Below are 23,317 nucleotides of genomic sequence, written 5' to 3'. Positions count from 1 at the left end.
GGGTTAGCAATTCTTTGTGTAGATTTGAGCATTTGGGCACACACACCCCAGTGGCTTTTTGGAGCCTTTGGTCTTCCTTCCTCCTGTGGAAAGCCTATTGGACCAGCAGACAAACACAAAGCACCACTCAAAGCACCCAGAAGTCCAACACACAGGGACATCAGCGAAGGGCTAAAGAGGCACAAGGTGAGATGGAGGGTACCGATCCACCCGCTTCAGCCATGTCACATCTACCATCATGCAGTTCCCCCAGTAGTCCACGGCCCCCACCAACTTTCAACTGCAGCACATGTTGCTTTGGATGCAGGTGTGTACTGTATGTCTAAGGTCCATTAGAATTGGGGTTGTGGCTGGAGTGTGATTTCACTGCTTGGTGACATCAGATCTGTCTCTCCAACCCCAAACCTCTACATGTCTATAGGTCTTTAAAATTGAGGTGCAGGACAGGGCCAAACATGGTAGAGTTGGGACACTGCAAAATATGCCACCGTTGACTACATGGAGGCCAATTGTCTCACATCCCAAGGCCCTCCTGAAGTGTGGTGTTGCACATATTAGGAAGGGGGGAGAGGGTGCAAACATGTCAGCACAAGTCTTAGGAACCAGTATCCAACCAGCCTCAGGCACGTGCAGAGGGGGGGGCTGGGGGTGCTTGAGCACCTGCCCTTTTTGCTCCTTGCCCTAAAGTGCCCTTTTGGTCCAATTTTTTATTTTATTTTATTTATTTATTTTTTAAAGTTAATTTCCCAAGCCCTCCTCTGATATGTACTAAAATTATTATTTTTTGTTGTTGTTGTTTTTATTTAAAGAAAAACAACATAATAAGCCCTTCGGGTCACCTTGTTACCTTTGACCTTTTGTCCGTGACGCATGACGCAGCTGCCTCCCGCTCAGTCAGTGAGACTGCGCAGTAGCTTACTGCGGAGCTCAACGTGGAGGAGGAAAGAAGGAAAAGTAAGGAAAAACTGTTCTTATCTATCGATTCAGTATTTTATCATACAGACATTAGGCTGTTGTTGTTGTCCTATTAGCTAGCTGTTAGCTAACGAGTTTGGTAGCAAAGCAAGATAACTAAAAAGCTTCTTCCCTGTACCGCTAATGATAGCGGTCATTCTTCATTATTGCTGATGGGGTCACATCAACGATCCAAAACCGATCATCTCTCTATAATGAATATATGTCCGATTATCTAATTTCCTTTGCTGCATAATGTATATTAATTGCATTTATTCTGGCATTAGGTTAATGTATCTTGAAGGGGAATAGAATTTACAAAACTGCTTGAATTATAATGATTTATTTTTTTTTAAACAAAAAGTTTTATTTTAATTTTTTTAATTAAATAACTAAATTTTAACTTAAAAAGTTCTTTGCAAAACAAACTTTTATTTGCACACATCAGAATTCTTTTGTTGCAATTTTCGGCCCTGCCCACGACGTCATGTGAGAAGCAAGCAAAACTTTGAATCACAAACAAAAACTTACAATAGCAAGAAAAGATTTATGACATGAGCAAATAAGTTTGTTCACAAATAATTTTTCTCACTTTGAGACATAGATCTCTGATTTTAATTTTAAAAAAAAAATTTTTAAGCAAAACTTTTGTTTAAAAATTGTTTCAATTCAAAATGTATTGATCACAATTGTATTTTATTTAATTGAGGTTATTTTTATATTTTTAATAGAATAATTGTGAAACATATTGAGCTCCACAGCAGAGGCCTCCTTTTCTCTGAAATTAATATTATGTTGTGCTAAGGACTGAAAAACATATTGGTTTAAACACAAAGGTAAATAATTGGTAGTGTGGTTAATACAGTGTTCTTATCATACTTCATTATGTTTTGCTTTTTTCAGTTCAAAGATGCCACGTAAAGAAAGACGGCAGAAACAAAAAAGAAAAGAATTGATAGATGCAGCAAAACTAGTCGGTCACTAGTTGTTGACCGACTGGGTCAGAACGAGTACTGCAGGTACGAACAAAAAAAAAAAATGTTCTTAACATTATCAACATGTAACTTTTGGTAGTGAACAATATATTTAATATTACAGGGCATCTGTTGTGTTTTTCTTATGCTAAGATGTACTAAATTTAGGTGTAGAATAATGATTAGTTTGTTTCTTGCTCCCAGATGGACAGAAGGAAAGTGATAGATCAGAGGAGGAGACAGAAATGCAGTCAACAACACAGGAAGACAGGCAAGGAGAGGGACAACAGTCAGAAATCAAAGACACAGAAATGCAGTCAACACAGGAAGACACAAAATTGTGAGACATTGTATGTCTCACAGTTTTGTAATTTATCATTTTTATTAAGCTCTGAAAGCTGTGTGGTTTTGTTAATAGTCTTTCCTAGAATGCGGTTAGATGTGCCCTTTTTTTTTTTTGAGCACCTGCCCTTTCAGTGGTCTCTGCACGGGCCTGCAACCAGCCTCTATTTATCCCACCTGTGCCCACACCAGTACAGCACTAGCTGAGGCCCCAGAAAACCCCAAAGATTGCCAGGAGATTGTCCTCATTCAAACTTATTTACAAGATTCTTTGAGACATTTTTTGTGATGTCTCTGAACAAGTACATTTTATTCTGAACCTTCCTAATGACCTATGTTTATTTACAATCTGACATTTTAAAGTGCATACTTTAAGCTTACCAATATATAGAATGTTTCGAGTATTTAATAGGTGAGTCACTGGTTCAGCTTTCACATTTTTAGACAGACAGCATTCCTCTGAAAAATATGAACTTATCCCTCAAAGACTTGGAACTTGACCTGGACTCACCTCTTAAATACTTGTGCATTGATAAGCACTTGCTTCTTACATTCTTAGGAATAAACATATCCTTACCACTCAGTAACTTGTGACTGGACTTGAAAATGCCTCTCAATTTGTTTGACACAAGTTGGACTTGAAATCTCTGTTTACATCAAACTTATATTCAAAACCATTGTCAATTTTTTTCATTTCAATAAAACCAAGGCCTCCTTGATGTATTCATAGATGTAAGACCATATATATGTCTCTCAGCATTCCTCAATAGATTTTTATTGCCTTGTACTATATAATGGAGCGTAAACTCACAGCGCTTTGTTTCATGCTTGTTTCACAGTTCTGCTTTTTTGAGGCTGTTTGTGAAGGAGTTATGAGAGTGAATTTGTCCAAATTAAACAAAGCCTTCCAACCTTTTCTTTTGAAGGTTACAAATGACCCAACTGCATTTATAACCTGACATTTTAAAGGGCTTGTTTATTTACCAAGACTCTATTTGTTATACTACCAACTGGCTCAAGTTTGATATTTTCAAAAAGAAGAGAGAAACTTGCTTAGTTCTAATAAAACATGTTGAGTAAAACATGCAAATAACAATGATTTTCCAAAATAAATTTACATGTGCCCATTGGAGCTTTCTTTTGGAAAATAAAAATAGAAGTACACAACACTACTTTCTTGTTTATGTTTTTTCATCCTTGTCACATTGGAGTCACCATGGAGAGACTTGGCTTATTTGCCTAAGGGTTGCCCTTTTTTCCTTAACAACAAAGGGAAAGCCCCCCACACACCCACACATCCACACCGCAACACACACACAGACCACAGTTCTTATCCCTCCCTTCTTCCTTGAGTTTGCCCTTTTTAGGCTGTTCCTCTTTTTTTCCATGTGAAGGAGGGATAGTATGACAGCTTTTCCTGCTCCTTGCAGACCGAAGCCGGGAGAGAGAAAAACTCAGTCTCCAAGTTTGAGAGGAAGTTACCACCTCTTCCCCAGAATCTGAACACGCACTGCAGGCGGAGACACGCACACACACACTCACACCCCAGTTGTTCAGGACAGCAGAAAGCGTGAACCAGCCAGGACTGCTTGTAAATGTGTTTGTGGAGGGAAAGAAGATTTGCAGTTCGTCTGAAGATCTCGGAGTGGATTGAACAACTTCATCTGGGACATTTTCCTCTCATCACCTACCAGTGAGTTTGACAATTTGTTTCAGTGTGTATGTAGTACCATAGAAACCCCTGCAAAACACACAATGCAGCCCTCTGTTAAAGTTTAAATGCTTCGCTGAACTTTAGCTGTTATGGAGGTGCCTGTGTTGGAAAACTTCCTTATTCTTGAGAAAAAACTAAACTCTGTTTTACAATTGTTTCCACTTGGTAAGCTCTGTTGAATATGAAAGAATTTGGAGAGTTTTGGAAACAAAGACTCACTCAGCTTTTACATGTGATGCTCATAATAACAACCATATGTTGTCATAGATTAAACTACTGCTTTTGTCAAAACCAGGCATTATCTGAGCAGGATATCCATCCAAACAGAGCATCATTGTGTGATCCTCCCTCATATGTGTGTTTTCCGTTCGCAATAAGTGAACCGGTGCAAAGAGAATACTTGATGCAGAGGGACAGGAGAGCCTGCTAATGGCTTTCCGGTGCAGCTGCACATTATTTAATGACTGGTTTGTCGCTGTTTTGATAAAACAAAAACAATCTGTTGTGTAAATTCTCAGGTCAGTTTTTTTTTTTTTTTTTTGTCAGAGACAGGTTTTTAAAAGCAAGAACTAAACTTGTGCAGCGCTTCATATCGTTCTAGTTCTCATTCAACTTATACAATCTTATACAAGCATTCTTGCACAACATCAGCTGTCCATATGCTTCAGTCAGTTTTCATATCTCCTACTGTCTGTGATGGATGTTTGTGGTTAGCACCTCCTGTCAGAGGAGACGGAGCAGGAAGGTGATGTGTTGAGGTTGGATTTGGCCTCTTCTCTTTTGTGTCTAATCCAGTCAATCTGAACAGGCTGGCAGCACTTTAACTGCATCTCCTCTTCTCAATCTGATAACCCCTCATTGAATGAGTGTGAAAGTCAGGTAAATAGTACCTTCAAGCATAGACACCTGAGGGGTGTTGACTTCCCTGTGACCTCTATAGGCTGTTCAAGTTGGCAGACTTTCCTTTTACCCGAAGCCCCACAGTCTCATTTATCACCCGACATGTCTTATCTGTCCAGAGGCTGGTTGTTAACGTACTTTATTTACCTCGAGGTCAGAGGCTGTGATCTGATTTGACTTGCTTGTCTAAACTCCCATGGTGCCAGCCTGTTTGGAAGGTGATTACACAAAGTTTCAGTCCAGTCTCAGTCAAGGTAAACTAAGAGAAAAGGGCACCTGAAGATAGCACTCCACAAAGACAAGAGATAAACACAACTTCCTGTTAAAGACGGGGTGAAAAGTGCGCCAAGGCTGTTTGTAATTATCATTTCACAACAGCTCAAGGCAAGACAATTCAGTGTGACAGATTATGTTTATCACATATCAGTTTTGTAACCACACTTCTTTCAAAAGCTCTAGTCGTGTGTAAGAGCAGTGGCTCTATTTAGACTTTTTTCAAGATATTGCTCAGTATTCTGCACTTAGAGACTGGATTTAAACCTTCTAGCAAAACTGCAGGAGTACGTATTTTCCAATGAGCAGCTGAAATGCAGTAAAATTGGCTTAACTGAGCAGAAAGTCACACCACATCAGATGATCATCAGCAGATCTCTTAGACCCCTAGCTATTGTGAACATTCATCATCCAAATATTTCTTCAAAAAACACGATTCATGTTTTTATTGCTGTCTGTTCAAAGATGGTTATATTAGCTGCTTTATTCAACATAAAGTCAGAGTATAAAAAAAATACAGTGTTTCTCAGTTTAATATATTTTTACACTATGCAATGACTGAAAATACAAATGCATTCCTCCCATGATCATATTAGAGCATATAAAATTTACTTTGAAGTTTTTTTCTTTCTTCTGTCACAACAACATGCACTTCTCAAACTTTTTGCTTACACATACATTTATTAAGAGCCTCTATTTAGGTTCAACAAAATGTTTGACAAGTTAAACCCCAAAGGTTTGCCTCAACATTCATCCCTGTTCTTGTCACTTATATGAATACTGACATGGAAAAGCCCAGACTTATTCAAATCCCTGACAGATTTAGGTTTAAAGTAATTCCTAAAATTTCAACATGTTTCTCCTGACATGCTAGTTTTGAAAAGGTCCAGCCAGAGTCCCTTTTTTAAATCGAACACAACAGAAAAACTTTAAAATAAAGGCTTCTGCTACTCTGTTTCATTCTTGGCTTGCCACAGTGGGGGTCATTTTGCCGCTTCGGTACTTGTACAACTTTGGTTATTGAATATCTGGAGTACAAAATAAACAACTTTGATTTGAAGTAAATTTAAAGTAATGTGACTCCAGTAAATATTAATCGGCTGGATGTTGCTTAACATTCATAAGCTTTGATCAGGTCTTTTGCGTGTTTTACAAGAGTCAACCAGCCCAAATGGATTAAAGAAAAACTAAATAAATACAGATAGGTGAGTGCTATGTACCTGTAATTTTTTCAGATGAAATACAACTATATTATAAATGATATTGGGGATTTGTTTTACTATTTTCTTTATAATTGATGAAGATACTCAAAATGTAAGAAAAATAAATGTATTTGCCGGGTTAGGGAAGGTTTTGAATGAAGAGGCGAACTGATCTGGAACTGTGAAATAGTGTTTTCTTCTGTATCATTAAGAACAGAATAATAGTCCTTGTACCTGCCCTGATGTTACCGTAATAATGTCCAAAAGGCTGACTGTAACCTGCCAGGTTAGCTTTAAACAGTCCTTCTGAGTAAGTTTCAAACAATTAAAGAAAGCTTTGCATCAGTTAATTCCAGATATGTCAAATTAGTTGCTGTTTTTAAAGTGGGACTTTATTGAGTATTTGAGTGTAGTCCTACTCCGTGGGGAATAATCACAAAGCTCTGAGTTTGCAGTCTGGCAGCAGCCAGCATCTGAAAGAGGACCGATTGAGGAATACATTTTCACAATCTCTTAATCAAATGACAAAAAAAAAAGACTTTACTGTGAATATTATCAAGTCTTTATCATACATTTCCATCCTTTGCAACAAAATAAAACATGCTACAAACTCATTTCAAATAAATAAATGACTGAAATACAAATTAAAAGGCTATAGCACTATGTTATCTTAAATGACTCTACAATGTTAGGGTTTGAGTTTTAGTATGGCTTTGTCTGGTTTATAAAAAAATATCAAGATATTCTGATTAAATTGGTCCTAATAACAAATAGCAGCCCTAGAGTTATCCTGTCTGCTAATAGTTGGTAGGTCATTCGAAGCCACTGACAAACGGGACTTTAAACCATGCTAGCAACTTTAACTGTACTTTATTTACACAAATACATTCCTGTCATGGTGATACTTGTTAAATCTGGAGACATTGCATCACATTTATAGGTAGTATAAACCGACTTCTTTGGGCCAAGTCAAACAAAGGGCGAACATGTGTTTTGAAGGATAAAGCAATTGTGTGGGTTCATAGATTTAACAAAAGATCATGTTTTTATGCTTCTGGATAGTTACCCAGATCAATCACAATAATGTGCTCACAGCTCTATTTATTGAGCTGTAAATGTGTGAGGATGCAAAAGAATTAATTGTAGCGTACAAGAGCAGATACTGATGTCTTTCAAGTATTAACATACAGACAACACACACGCACCAATACCTGTAAATGTTTATCTGCTCCAATCTGGCTTTGAACTGATATAAGCTTAATTCAGTGTCTTAATAAGGTGCGTATGGAGACAAAACATTGTATATCCTCTGGATTTACAAAGTGAAGCATTCAGACTCACATCTGGAACACATCTGGATGACATTAACCACTTGCCCTAACACCCCCAGCTCAGTCCCCATCTCTATTACCCTCACATTACCTGCCTCAACCGGCAAAACATGGTCCTCACAGGACGAGCAGTGCACTAGGGTACACCCTTCAGGATACAATCGGATTGAGTTCTTTGTTTTACTCTTAGCAAGCTGGCATTATATTAACAACAAAAAAATTGTTGTTTTCATAGCCCAAACAAAGCTAAAAGGTACAAAGTCTGGAGTCAAATTATAAATGGAAAAGAATGTCTGATTTGGTTGATTTTGTGTTTGCTCTTGGAAACGTTTGTGCCCTTGAAAGAAAAGCTGGTATTTATTTATTCATGAGTTTGTGTCAAATAAAGTATATCACAAAGCAGGATACAAATGCATATTAAAAAGATTTATTATTTAAAAAATCAGTTTTAGTCCCACATAAACAAAAAGAACCCCCTAACTATTATATGCAAATGTCCAGTTCACATAAATGCAATGAAAATTAACTGACTTTAGTATTCTGTGACATTTTGCAACTGCAACTGCAAGAGCTGATGTTGATATAATTTGTGTTAAAAATAAACAATTTCAAAGTCAGTTTTGCCTAATATGTGGTTTAAACCTTTTATAACAAGTACTGTCATCAAAACTATCAAAGTTTTAGCATGCTTACAGATTTTAAGCACAACATAGACTTTTTTTTTTTTACCCCTCCAGGGGATCTTTTTGTGGGCTCCAGTGTCCCTTATATGATAGTAGGCCGACAGGAAACGGGGAAGGAGAGGGGGGAAGACATGTGGCAAACGTCGCCGGGTCCGGGAGTCGAACCCGCAACGACGACTCAAGGCCTCCAAATACGGGTCGCGCTAACCGCTACGCCACCACGGCACACCCAAACATAGACTTTTTATAGGTTTTGTATATATATTTTTTTCCCCAAATGGATCATGGATCTTTGTGTTTTGTTCACACACTTTTTTAAAGGTTTTGTTGACACTTGTTTATCAGTGTTAACAAAACACAGGAAAGTGGGTTATGAGAGAGAGGGAAAATCAAAGGTCATTGGGCCGGGAATCGAACCCATGACAGCCACGTGGAGAATCAACGCCTCCATACATTGCTTACACTTTACCTCTGTGCCACTGTCACACACAGGTTTTGTGTATATTCTGTGGGGAAAAAACAATGTTTTATATAACCTTCTTTTTTTTTAAGAAAAGGAGTAAATTTTTTGAGTTTTGAGTTAGAAAAATTAAGACAATTGCCCTAAAGTCATAAATCCAAGTAGATATTCTGCAGGTTTTACACCAACCCTTAATGTAGAATTAAATAGGGCTGCCATTCATTTAAAATGTATTGATAGACACCATAAAAAACTCTTTTAGCAAGATTTGCATGTCTTTCTAAAAGAGCAAGACATTCCAGATGAGTTCCTTCTGTTGCTCCTCTTTATTTTCGGATTCACATCGCAAACCATAAAACTTACCCGGGGAGAGGTGTGAAAACCACAATGTAATTATTCCAATTAACATGAGCTCAGCAAACCTGCACTTGACCATAAGTGTGAGGTTTTTCACATCAGGAGACTGTTTCTAGAAGCCCACAGTATTGATGTAAAGGCAGATCCAGCGCTGTGGGTTAATCACCTGTGATGTAGTTTCTTATGAATGTTTACAGAAGATTCAAATTCACTCACAAAAAATCACTAATTGCTTGCTGTTTATTAAAAACAAAAAAGGGATTTTCTTTTAAACACAAGACACTGAGAGGCAGGTGAGTAATAATAGTCTCCTGTCTGCTGAACTGTAATCTAGAAGAACCGCTAAGGAACAGCAGTCATCTGCTATGACTTTGTGGTACTTTTGTATGTTCTACTGTGCAATGTTTATGATAAATGCAGGTCAATTACAGATTATTTTCAGTGTTAGAACACTCCTCATGCCTTTGTGTTATTTATTAAATAGTTTAAATTTTATGATACCATAACACCCTGAAAGACACATTCCTCTGCATTAGAAAAAATGCACATATTTTCACTGTTTGTTTCAGCAGAAAATACAAACACTTCTGTGATCAATGTGTCATGTAATGAGGACCGATTGTTTCCAGGTCCAGATTCAGTAGAGAATATGTCTCAGTAAACAAAGAATTTGTACAGAGTGGTGGGGCTTTACATCAGTGTTGTCAAATGATAAAAATTAACTGTGTACAAATTAATGTAGAATTGTGAAATAAAGGGCGTGCTGTGGTGGCGTAGGGGATAGTGCGACCCACGTTAGGAGGTCTTGAGTCCTCGATGCTGCCGTCACGGGTTCGATTCCCATGGGTCTGTGTGTCTTCCCTCTTTCCTGTCAGCCTACTTTCATATAAGGGACACAAAAGACCCCTGGAGGGGAAAACAGCAAAAAAAGAATTGTGAAAGAAAAATGTACATTTTAACTTTTACTTACGAATAAAAACCTGAAATTTGTAGTCTGCAAATTTGTACTTAGAGCTTTTGTTTCAATAATATGTAGAAGAAATTATAGGTGAACATGTATTCCCACCAGCTTTCTACATGGAAAGGCTAACATGTTCATCAATTATTTGTAGATCTGATTGGAATCAAATCAGACAAGAAATCATTTATGAATATCAGCTTTCAACAACTGCCACAACATTTTTAAGATTAAAATTCAATGCCATTCCTCTTTCGTGGATTGTTCAGGGTCAAGCTCAACATCTGCACTAAGGCTTAGTCTAAATAAGAACTGCCTTCATGTTTTCTTTCCAAATTAAATGATATCTCTTTGTCTATGTCAGCAACCCTCACTGACAAGAGGGAAACAGAATTAATATCAATAACAGCTCCCAACCAAGGAACTTGGAGGAAGCGCATCCTTGCATTCTCCAGAGATCCCTCTTGATAGTATGCCTGGATCTGAAGAAGAAAAAATGTTCAATTTGGCTTATGAAGGATATTACTTTCACCCTTCTGATCTTCATAAATGCTTTCACAGACACTGTAAACACAGAACTTGGCCTGGGCTGCACTTCAGTTTACAAAATGAATAGCAATACCTGCACCTTTACTCTCATGGGGAGAACTAAAGTTCAATTATATTTGCAGAACTTGGAGCCTTTTCTGTGGTGTAATTATAGGTGTAAGAAAATTATCATGAACTCCTTCCAGCAGATATTTGCTGATAAGGCTTCATATACTTTGGCAGTTTTGAGACTCCTGTTGACATTTTCTCAGCTGTTCAGGGAATTTCATTGTGAATAACTGAATAAGCAGCGTCTCAACACTGCTATGATTAAGTATATTTATTTAAGTGAAACTTGCTGTAGCCCATTTCAGAATGTGCTCTGCATGTTGAAAATAGTAAATAAATGACCTAGATTACTGCTTTTGATGCCACGGATCATTAAGTTCAGACAGTTTGCTCAGTAGCAGCCAACAAATCAAAGCAGAAATGTTTTAATGAACGCAATCAAGTGGGAAGACACTAGCTGCTATAAATCCTGATGGCAGCCTTTGTGATCTTGCTCACTGGAGAGCGTCTGTGTGTGGACTCAAAACAGTAAAATATGATTTAATGGAAATGCAGCTATTTTCATTGTGTGTAGTTACATTCCAGACTAACCACAGTTGTAGGAGCTTAGCTGAAATTTGAGGTATAAAAAAATACTTCTTCCCCTTCTGTGGTTCAGCATTTGTCATTACAATGGGGGAATAGCCAAGACTGGCTCCCTTGTGTAATCTGACCTTTTTATCTTCTGTGTTTAAATCAAATGTGGCTTGACTCTCTGTGTTAATTCACCAACGGCTTATGATTTTTGATTTCTTCATTGTGGAAGGTCTTTGGACAGTTTCTGAAATAAGTATCAAGGATTACTGTATTGTATTTTTTGACAAGTCTTTGCTATGACGTGTTTCTCAGTTGCAACTGATAATCTACTTTTAAAAAGTCAGAAACAATTGTTCTGCAAGTTGAGTCCAAGGCAGATTTACGGACTTACGCTCACGGGCAACTTTATCTGGCAAATCACCCTATTTCATGGCAACAACCAAATGCCATGTTGTTGCCTCAAATAAATTAAGAAATTTAAACTTGATGATGGCATCTTGCTGAAGCTCAGCCCCAGCATCTGAAGGCAACAGAAGGAGGATCAAAGTGATTTTGTGCCATGACTGCAGGTGCCAGAATATAATGGTGTGGATGATTTTCTCAATACAGTTTGACCCCAGTTTCAGGAAGAATAGTGTTTGTCTTTGAAAGTTCACAATTGCAGGCTGTTGCTTGCTTAATTCATGATTTATGAGTAACAAGAACACCTCAAAAAGGAGATTATTTTAAAGGTTTGTGCTCTGACAATAGGGAATTGACCCATGTGGTTTCTGAGTGAAGGATGTTTTCTTTTGGTCATATTATCAATACAAATGATTTCTATGTTCCTCATTATGCAGATGACACCCAGATTTATTAATTTATGCAACACAGAAAATGTTAGAGAAGTTTTCTTTTCTTTTCATGATTTTATAAGTTGAGTCACTCATAAATTCCTAAAAACCTGTGACATTTTTTTAAACCAGTAACGTTTAAAGATTTTTTTGATTTGACAGAAACACTAATTTAAGTCTCTTTATTTTGTGTGTGTTTTTTAAATGCATCTGATTTACTTATTAAAAACTGTCTTTTTAACATTTCATCCTTGAATGTTTTTGTCAAATGATGGGATTCATGTTTTCCATTGAAACATGCTTCTGTCTTAAGTGTGTTTGCTTTTCCTTCTGTTTTGAAAATTGCTTGCAAGCCCTGTAGAGTTTTCTTATTTCTTGTGTTTTCTTTGCTCTAAACGCAACTTTAAGTTGCACTTCTGGGATATGAGTTGAACTGACCTAATGACCATCACAGCTGACAACTGTATACAGTAGAAAACTTAGACACTGGATCCTCCCAATTTTAGACAATAGCTCCAACGATGCAGGAAATTGTTGACTTGAATGTGTTGCCTTCAAAAAGGGACAGACTTTGGCAGAAGGAAGAGGAATTGTGGTTATCTTCAAGTGGATGACCAGAAAAAGACTGTGCTACATTTGGAGTTTTTCTTCCTTGCTACTCCTCCATCTAAACCAATGCAAACAGCCTCTTCCAGAAATAGACTATGACCAGGTTCCATGTCACAGCAACAAAGCTCTAGTTTGTTTCCCCTGAAGAGCTCTGATCTAAAACATTTGTACGAATTCAAACCTGTCATTTTTTGTCCTGGGATTATATTTTGTTTTCTGCTTTATAATTTTTTATGGCATGTTTTTCAGACTTAGTTAAAAGCTATCTCAATGTGTCAAGACATTCCTAAACAGTCTGCAGTTTACAAAAAAAAACTCAGGAAGAGGATGCTTGTTTGACCTGAGGATGTGAAATCAGGAAAGAGCAGATAATAAGCTAGCCGGGAAAAAGAAATCTTTATCGTCACAGGACGTTGCACAAAAGCATGTGTTGCTGCACGTTTGACCAGGTAATTGGAAAATCATATTTCCACTCCTCTTTCTATTTGCTTTTAATTATATTCAAAACCAAAAAATGTGCTAAAAGTTGTAAAACTTGAGAATAATTCAGAATCCTGCCATTTTTATATCGCCTAACATGCACAGTTATAAGTAGTTGTTTGCTTAGCTGTAGTTTGTATTTTTAAATCTATATAAGCCTGTTATGTTTCTGTCCTAAAATCCCTGAAGGACTATTCTTTTTGTTCATAGCATTTACCAGATTTAATAATCAAAACATAATATAAAAAAAAAACATTCATCAAGTCACTTAGGCATAACCATTTGTGAAAGAGAATGTCTTAATTTTAAGTCTGCAAGGTAGGGCAAGGTCTCCAATGGTAAAATAAACACTTGGAAAAAATGAGTAAAGGTTGAGTCATAGGATATTAAATATGCTGCTTAGAAAGAGATTGACTCTGTTAATAATTCCCTGGTCTGGGAAGAAAATAACTTAGCTAGTAAAGGTCTTGACAAGCCATAAGAAGGTCTCCATTTGTGATTAACCACTGATAATAGCTCCTCCTGTGTGGTCAAGCTAGATTTGGTTGAATCCCTGTGTGAGAAGAGGCCATATGAGGTACTACAGGTGTCCAATAATTTCACTTAACCTTCACAAGAAGGATTATGACAAAAAACAAACAAACAATCAATTCAGAATCTGTTTTTGATAACAGTGAATGAAATAAACTATGGGCGGGGTGGGCGAAGATGAACATCGTAATTTTTAAACGTGACAGAAAATGAAAAATACTCAAAAGACTTTGTCTAGGTATGTCCCAACCGTTCAGTGCCGAAACAAAAGGTCTCCGTGTTCCTCCCATCAGTGATGGGGGAGGGAGGGTGACTTGGAAAACATGTTGGCACAGTGGCTGCTCTGTTTCTCACCCTCCCACTCCCCAAACACTGTCTCACTCAGGCACTGTGTGGAGAGTCAGCAAGATCAAAATCAGCTCAGGAAAGCAAGGGGTCTCTCCTAAACCAACAGCAGCTGGCAGGACAGAGGAGTGTTTCCTAAACAGGAGTATAGGTTAAAAAATACACAGCTCAGCATATTTCACAGCATCCTCCACCTGGTGATATGTACCATGTTATGTAGCTTTTACTAGCAATGTCCTGATCTGGGTTTTACTTTGTTCTGATATTGATCCAAGCCATTTTAGGAATAGCATTTGCCAATATTGTGTCCTTGATATTTTATTAAAATCAGTTCTATGTTTATACTGTTACATATGATATAATGACAGACCATTTTATTGTGAATATGGTGAATTGTAGCATGTTCAAGATGCTGCAGTATTGAGCAGCAAGAAAGGATCCATCTGTTACAGTGTAATAAGTAATTGTAGTGAATAGTGACACTTTAAATTACATATAAAAAGAAAGAAAGAAATGGAATAAATTGACAAACCCAGATGCAGTTTTCTGAAAATGTGAAGTTTTTGTGCAGATTATGTTTTATAAAAGTAACTCAAACATTAGAAATCAACAGATTTTCCTCCAGTCTCATTCTGGGCAGCATACTCTGCAAAAGCCCTGTCCATGTTTGCATTGCAGATGCCTCAGTGAGTTTGTTGCTAATGTAGCTTGACATCTGTGTGTGTGTGTGTGTGTGTCTGTGTTTGTTCTCATCTCAGGGTGGCCAAATGAACTGTTTAGCCTGAAGACCAAAGATCATAGGCCCTGATTCAACAGCAAGGGAGAGAGTGAAAGGACCGAGACCACTGCAGCCTCGCTTTGCATTATGAGTCGCAATTGAAGAATTTCTTTAGGGTTCCATTTTGTGGTGAGTTTCATTTTTAAACTGAACTCTAATGTGTAAATAGGTTTGCTTTTGCTGTGGAATTCTTGCCATGGTTTTTAGTTCATTAGTCGACCGGATTACACATGGTTTACAAATGTGGTTTTGTGTTTAAAGTCCTTTATTTTCCAGAATACATCAACAAATAAGGCTGAGTGTAATATAATTTCCAGCAATAGCTAAATAATGAGAGCGATCAAGCACTGAAGTTCTCAGAGTTTTTAATTAAGAGTTGAAAGCAAACGCAAACACTTGGTTTGTGCAATTCAAGGACATTTGATTGACGCATCGGTATTAAGACATGTGGTTTGACTTGAAGCTCTGTTACTCAAACATTTTTTTTTAAGTATAAAAAATTGCATTTATTTTTTACTAAGGAATAAATTCAAGGCTCCCTTTTGAAAAAATACAGAAAGTCAAAATTTTGATTAGAAAAATTTATGGTTTGCCACCTTCCCAAAACCTGAAAATCCAGTATGGATGCTGAAAGTTTAAAACAGACAGCAACACTAAAATCAGATTTTATTTGCATCTTAGAGGCTTTGTACCTGATTAAATCAGTGTGGTTTTGTTGTTGCTGTTGTTCAACAGCATTGCAGCTTCTGCACACATCAACGTCAAGTAGCAGTACAGAATGAACCAAGACTCAGCATGTAAAACTGTGCAACCCAGATAATGTTTCAATATATAAAATGCAATGAAAAATATTATATATAATGAATGTTATTTATTATTACTGAGTACAACATTTGGAAAATCCAAGCGGATCTCCGAGTTTTAGTGTCATTTCCAGATCAGTGTTCTGACCTCAGATACTAAAAAAAACTCCCCACCAGCAGTTCACTTTTACAGTAATCTTTTGACTGATTTCGGTTTAATGCAGAGATCAATATGTTTCAACAACTCATCCCTTTAAGCTGCGTCTATATATTAGTGCCTCATAGCAGTCAATTAGCTTTGTTTTTTATGTGGTAAATACTCAACAAACTATCTTCGAAATACAAGTCAGTTTGAGGTGACTGTCTGGTAACCTTCATGGAGCAAGATTATGATGTAATCAGGTCAGAAAACTTTGCAAAATGGTGAAGTTTCTGAGAAAATCCAGTCAGCACCACAGTGCTACTGAGTGAAGAAATCAAGGAATAGATCCACTTTCAAAATGATGATAAACAATGATGGTGAATATAACAAACATTGTGGTTTTGAAAGGACAAAATGTACTTCCTTCAAAACACCAGACCAGGATTGCTGGACATTAACATTTGTGCATCAAAAGAGAATGAACCTTCACGACTCCATGGCTTCTTTGTGAATCTTTTTCTTTAGGAGTGAAGACTTCCTAAAGAGTGTTAAAAGTCATGAGAGCACGTAATGAATGGAGACAAACACAATAGAGCTCGCCAGACTGAAAGGCTGGCAGGAAGGATAGACCACTTGAATGTCAGGGACACAACCTCCAAACAATACAACATTTTCATTTCAAATTCATCTTGGAGTCTTATCTGATCCATAGGAGGTCTGTCTGACCACTTGGAAGAATGAACTTTACCTGATTTACTATGTTTTGAAAGTCATTGAATCTTTTGTACATTTTGTCCCACTACAGTCATAAATTTTACTGTATTTTGGGGGAAAATTAAGTGCTAGGCCAACACAAAGTAATGCATAATAGTGAGGCAGAAAAAAGATTAAATTATTTATTTTCTTTGTTATTAAAAAGATGATGGAAGCCACACTGTTTTCTCTCCATTTTAAAGTTATGCACTTCTTTGTGCATAAAATTTGATGAAATGCAGTGAAGTCTGTTCTTGTAACTGGAAAAGTTCAAGGTGCATGAATACTTTCACAAGGCATTGAATAAGAGTCATGGTTCAGAGACAATTTTTCTAAATATATTACAATGATCCCACACGAAGCCACAGAGAAGCTTTTGTTGAAGACTTGGAGGTCTCACACCACCCACCCCCAAGAAGTCGTGGGTTTGCATTTAGGCATTGAACAGAATTCAGATCTAGGGAAAGAGGGAATAGGAAATCATCTGAAGGAGTCCAGGTGATTTAATTCAGATTATATTACAGATTCAGGATAAATATGTTGTGTTTTATGTTTGTTGTTCTTCAGGTTTGAAAAACTGAAGACAAAAACAAAATGGACGTTAAGAAAAAAGAAATGGATCTCCTTAGCAACAGCATTGCAGCTTTTGCACACATCAAAGGTAAGTCACAGTACAGAACATGGAAGCAAAGTTCACTTTACCTGGGAAATCATGACTTGTATGTGTCTCCTCTGCAGCCAATCCGGAGAGCTTTGGGCTTTACTTTGTCCTCGGAGTGTGTTTCGGCCTGGTGTTGACCCTCTGCCTCTTGGTGATCCGCATATCCTGTAAGCCACGGACCAAGATCGCTCCCCCCACGCCTGAAAAGAACCCCTTAAAAGACGTCAGCGTGGAAGACGAGGAAAGCGATGATGATGAGGATGAGGAAGGGGAAGAAGGAGAGGCCTCTGTTCCATTGCCCATCACAGAAATCCCTGTTGGGAATCATACCAGCCAGTCAGACGGCACCCTGAGTGTGAACGTTTTTACTTCAGCTGAGGAGCTGGAGCGTGCACAGAGGCTGGAGGAGAGAGAACGGATCATCCGCGAGATCTGGAGGAATGGCCAGCCTGATATCCTGGGGACGGGAACAGGAACTATTGGAAGAGTGCACTACTACTAATGCACAGAATGCTTCCAGGAAACCTGAGTTTGTGATGGAGTAGACATAAAAACCTTTGGGCCTGGTGTCCTTTCAACTTGAGAGCTTCTTTTTGATCCAAAGTGACTTGTGGGACATAAAAATATCAGTGCCAAATTTGAGGTATTTTGCTTTGACAAAGCTGAACTTTGAGATATTGCACTTCTTATGTAGCATTATGCATTAGTGTCAACTGACTATACATATTTGAACTGAAAGGTGTCTTAATGGCCTCTGTGGAAATCAAGTGGAATGAATGGAGGAACGGAAGGATTTGTGGAGGTATCAAGCTGTAAATATACAAGAGGGAATATAGATACTGAACATGTGAATGTTTTCTCTCAGTTCATATATTCCTAAAGAGGCCATTGATACTAAATTCACACCAGATGTCAGGAACATAAGTAATCCCAACATAAAATGAAATTCAAACTAATTAGTCCATAAATTCCTCTTTTACATACTCTGATACTCTGTTTTTCACTGGATTTTCAATGGATTTTAATTGGGTTCAAGTTTGGTGATTTAAGTTTTTCAAGTGATATGAAGTTCCACTTGTCCAAACATGTTTGGACAATCAGAGTGCTATGTTTTGGTCTCATGTGGCCAGATTCTTTTCTCCCAAGGTTTCATTGTGTTTTACAGATGATCCACAGCAAATTTTAAATGAGCTTCAGGATTTTATTTCAATAATGGAGCCTAGCGCACTTAGTCTATATGAAAGTCATGACTGTTGGGTGCGTTACTTGTAGGTTTCATGTGAAATTTGTGCTTGCTAATTGCTGGTGTTTCTGAAGTTCTTTGTTAGTGGTCCAACTCTCCTGAGTATTTCAGCGACACTTCAGGCATTAACCTTCCAAGGACCACTTGGTCATGTATGTCTTATACTGAAATTATGTTCCTTCCACTTTGGGATTATGGTCCAAAGAGTCCACTGTGGAACATTAAAAAGTTTATAAATATATCTGCAACCAATAGCATCAGTTTGTTTTGCAACAGTTGGGTTACAAAAGTCTTGAGAGAGCTCTTTGCCCTTGTCCATCATGGCATCCTTGGTAATGAGAAACCTTTTTTTAATCGACAACACCAGCAGGACATTAACTGCCACTGTTAGAAATTATAGTTTATTCTGTATGCTTGCACTTTCACTGGTTTCCTGGCTGTCTGTGGCTCTGTGCAGCTTCTTTTCCTCCTTTTCAAGGTTAATTTCCCATTTCATTCCATTTTATTACACATAACTTAATTTGCAGACTTATTTGTTTGGCTTTCCTTTTGTATATAAATTACTTCGGTGGCAAATGACATCTGGTGTCAATTCAATGGCATGCTAAAAGGACCCTTAAAAACACTTACTGAGAAAATTGTTAACATGATCAATACTTATTTTCCCACTGTATTTGGTGCTTAATGTTAAAACAGCAGGTTTGCATATATTAAGCAAAACAATGCAACAATAAAAAATGTAGTTTTTCTCTCCTAAGCTGTTGTTTTTGATATATTTAAAACATATTTAGTAATTGAGAGGCAATTTTAAACAAAAAATGTGAAAACTTGTGACTTTGACCCACAAGCACAACTAAATAAAATCAGCAAGACACATACATTCAATCTGCCTTGTATCAAGGTTTCTGGCTGTTGGTGCAACTTTGGGCCCCAACTGAGCACTGTTTTTATACCACAGCTTACTTGAGTATTGTGCCGACCATTTCCATACCTATATGACCACAGCAACTTATCCTCTGATGATTACCTCCAGTAGGATGATGCACCAAGTCACAAATCTCAACTGGTTTCACATGACAAGAAGTTCACTGCTTCACCACATCGTAAACCAACGGAGCACCTTTGAGATGTGGCAGAAGATTTGCACCAGCCTACAAATCTGCAGTAACTTTACAATGCTAATTGTACAAATTTCTGATGACTATTTATAACACCTTGTTGAATCTATGCCACAAAAAAATGCTGACGGGTTTCAACCTAGGACTGATGAGGTGTTGTCCCCCAAAGTGGTTCATGCGTGTAGATAGTTGTAAAGACTTTATTCCACCTTGAAGGATCAATTCAGATTTTTGAAGTTGGGTTCTATTGAAGGATCATGACCAGTCAATATCTTGCCATGCAAAACTAGAGCCATGTCAAGACAAAAGCAAACCCTTCCAACGTCACATTTGCATAAGACGGCTATTTATATAAAAGTCTATAACTAGTCATATGAAGAAACATGGTAGTTCATGGGCAGCAATAATTCCCCAGTATAAAATACTTCTTAAAAAATAAAACATGTAAAACATAGTCTTTCAGAGTAACTGATGAAAAGCTAAAACACTGTAAAAATCAGGAAATCAGCAAAACACAAGAAATCAAAGACAGCAATACTTCCAACTTAAAGTTCAAATTTACAGTTTAAATTTGTGAATTTTAAATTTGTGAAACACAAGTTTAAAAACATTCTTTCTTAGGTCGGGTGTTGGTTTTGTGAGATACATGAATGTCACTTGAACACAAAGCAGAAAACCTTTCATTCTCCTGTTGGAATTGAGCCACAGAAGTTCTTCGCCTCGGGGAAAAAACGGTATTGGCTGTTTAATGAAAACAACTTTATGTAATTAATGTCTGAGATTTTCTTAGATGCTTGTAAGCTGTTAGAAGTGCTTGATAGAGGTTGGTCCAGATGTACACCTAGATAAGATGTAGATAAGAATTACAAGTAATTAATGACTTCTGGGAGACAATACCTTTATGTTTAATTTGTATTATTTTGTCATTGTTTTTGAATCATATATAAAAACCTTGTTTCACAGTTTTGGTTTTGTTTTTTTACAGAGATTGAATGGGTCCTTTCAGTATATTATTGTGTATATGCCTGCTTCCAAGGCATGAAACAGCATGACTTCAGTGGCACTAGAATATTCTGGTTTTGTGTTAAACGGTCCAAAGTTGTTTTAAAAAAAAGAAAAGAGAGAAATTTGCTTTCCAACAATCAGATTAAAACAGTGTGCTGACCAGGTTGGTTTATTTTGGGTTTATGGGTTTTTTTATAATGTTTGACTGCTCACTCTGCTGTCTGTTTAGCTCAGCATGTCTTTGTCTACTCTTCTGTTCTTGGTGCCAATAAACGATTTTAACTCTTATGCTAAAGTTTATGGAAAGCTTGATTACTGCTCCTGCCTCATACCACTCGACAGTTTCTTTTAATGCATCCTACAAAATAAGTGTTGATAATAAGATAGTGCTGATCACATGATTGACAAATAGATTTTTAAATTTCTTATGCTGGTGCTCATTCTGAAGTTCAGCTCCTGATTACACATTCACAACTGATCACTGGTACAAGAGCCACTGAGTTCATGTTCGTGATTGCTCAGTCTGACACACCCAATCCAGGTCAGCCACAAACAAAGATGATGCTCTGTAAATTTTCCTTTTGTTGTAGCTTGTGAACAGCCCACACATTGTTTCAACACAATGACTTGTGTCAAGCTCTGTAATGTGGTTTTGGGAGGAGTGGGTTATTATCATTCACATGATAATAACCCACTGATGTTCTGAGCTTGGTGGATCCAGGGAATCATGAGGTCAGAACTCTGAAGGCCATTATCACTGAAATGTGACGAATCTGTCCCACGTGAGCAGAAATGATGTAAACTGATGAAACAGCCAATAGACTTGCAGAACCCAGATGATTTGCCCACACTGAACGAATGTTTGCACACAGTTAATCTTCAATGATTTATTGACTTCCAGGAAATGGATTCATGAAGTGTTGGCTCAGCAGCAAAGCCTTGCAAAGAGACTCGTTCACTAAATAATCAGTATATGGTATTTATCAATGTTCTTTCTCTCTGCCATATTGATAGAAGAAAAATGTTTTGTTCTTGCATGAAAACACTGCATGAGTTCTTGTTGTGAATAGGGCATAGTCAAGAACCCGCCTCTAGTCATCCACAAAGTATAGACTGTGCTGAAGGAGCTGCAGAGCTCAGGTTAGCCTTATTGTTCCCTCTTTTGAGGTCTTTCATGTTAGTTTACTGGCATTAATAATGCAGTAAACTAGAGTAGTTTCTATTTTTTATGTAAACATACTTCTAAATTATGTTCTGAATACAAAAGCTATTTCATGTACAATTGCAGCTTGAATTGATTTTTATTTTCTAAATATCTGAAATATTTTACATTTCATCACTGTTTAAGCACCTCCTATAAAGACCATTGCAGTTGTTTAAAATTCCGCCAATGCACCCTGCTCAACTGTCATCCTTGGGGACTTTCAGTATTTCTCAGACAGAGCCAAATATGTGTAAGCTGTTTACTGTGATTTATTGGTGTCCCTGTTGGCTGAACAGCATTCCTTATTGCTGGGAATGTAAAACCGCTTAGAAACTGGTGAAATGTAAACTCCAGGGAGAATAGAGTTTCATAGAAATTTTACTTTTTCTACACATCAACCTTCACAAATATCAGCAAAAAAGGAGCCTTGCAATGATCTAGTCTTTGATTGCAATTGTATAATCTCATGAAAACTCAGCATTTATTGTGAGTATTTAGTTGGGGGAAAAGATCCATGCTGAGGTACAATTGCATTTGACCAAGTACTATAAGTGCCACAGGTTAGTACACTCTTAACCATTTCTAATGTTCAATAAAACTGAAGCTCTCAAGTTGATCATTGTCTAAAACCTTTACTTTGTTAATTTAATGAGATGTAAATATGACTCAAAGAAGATTTCTTTGGTTGATCTAAGTCCAAAATGGCTATAAGAAATCAGTCACCTATTATGTGTCCATATCTACAGTCAGAGCAATACAAAATGCAATAGAGCTGAAACTGACAGAATACACTGAGTAGTTAAGTTAACGCAAGTTAATCTTGTAGCCTCTAAAAGTGAAGAGGATGGGCATCATGGATTTACAGAAATCTTCTTTAGCAACCATTAGATCTCATACACACATTTCTTAAACTTGGAAAAAAATGTTCTCAAACAAATTAATGGGAGATGTGTTGCAAGAAAATAACATTTTAATTACTTTTTAAAAATTTTTTTGTGGTTTTCATCTTTCATAGAGGCAAACAAAGGTACAGTGGTCCTTCCAACTGATCCGCATTTATACTAATTTTCTCCAGGTCTTGTGTGAAAGGAATATGCAGCAAACAATCAACTGTCAACATGGGCTTTAAGAACAGTCTGTTCCTGTGGGCATTTTAGATGTGGTCTGCATCTGATAAGCTCCAGGTGTTGTCCATATGTGCTTAACTTTAGGCAGAGGGTCTTACTTATTGGAGCACAATCATTTCTACCGTTTGGAGCCAAAACCATATCTTTAAAACTTGTGGTGAAGCTGCTTTGGTCCAACTCTGATGTTAGGAAAACATTTTTCCCCATGCTGTTATGGGTGAAAAAAAGAGAAAATCTTAATATTTCTCCTAAAGTTGGAGCTAAAGGTATGACTCACTGATTTATTTTTTCAGAGTCATAAATTGTCTTTTCTCACTAGTCAAAGTTGCAAACCTCCAAAGATCATTTGCCACAGCTTTAGTTT

The 23,317-nt window shown here is 37.3% G+C and overlaps 1 protein-coding gene across 1 annotated transcript; it reads left to right on the top strand.

Moving 5' to 3' along the window:
- The first annotated feature begins 3,700 nt into the window (after positions 1-3,700).
- LOC102224112 (protein eva-1 homolog B-like) lies at positions 3,701-20,917 on the top strand. Its single transcript, XM_005815582.2, has 4 exons — positions 3,701-3,963; positions 14,878-15,026; positions 17,163-17,256; positions 17,334-20,917. The coding sequence occupies exons 3-4, from the start codon at positions 17,190-17,192 to the stop codon at positions 17,756-17,758; spliced, it is 492 nt and encodes a 163-aa protein (XP_005815639.1). The 5' UTR covers positions 3,701-3,963; positions 14,878-15,026; positions 17,163-17,189; the 3' UTR covers positions 17,759-20,917.
- Positions 20,918-23,317: the final 2,400 nt, after the last annotated feature.

Source organism: Xiphophorus maculatus, chromosome 3 (genome assembly GCF_002775205.1).
Source record: "Xiphophorus maculatus strain JP 163 A chromosome 3, X_maculatus-5.0-male, whole genome shotgun sequence".
Classification (NCBI taxonomy): domain Eukaryota; kingdom Metazoa; phylum Chordata; class Actinopteri; order Cyprinodontiformes; family Poeciliidae; genus Xiphophorus; species Xiphophorus maculatus.
The sequence above is the reverse complement of the archived record's forward strand: the minus strand, read 5'-3'. Positions and strand labels throughout refer to the sequence as shown.

What these genes read in the sequence shown, in the direction of transcription:
- LOC102224112 (XM_005815582.2), top strand. Translation starts at nt 17,190, where the DNA reads ATGGACGTTAAGAAAAAAGAAATGGATCTCCTTAGCAACAGCATTGCA. An exon ending in AGCTTTTGCACACATCAAAG is followed by an intron (nt 17,257 to 17,333) that starts GTAAGTCACAGT and finishes TCTCCTCTGCAG; the next exon opens with CCAATCCGGAGAGCTTTGGG.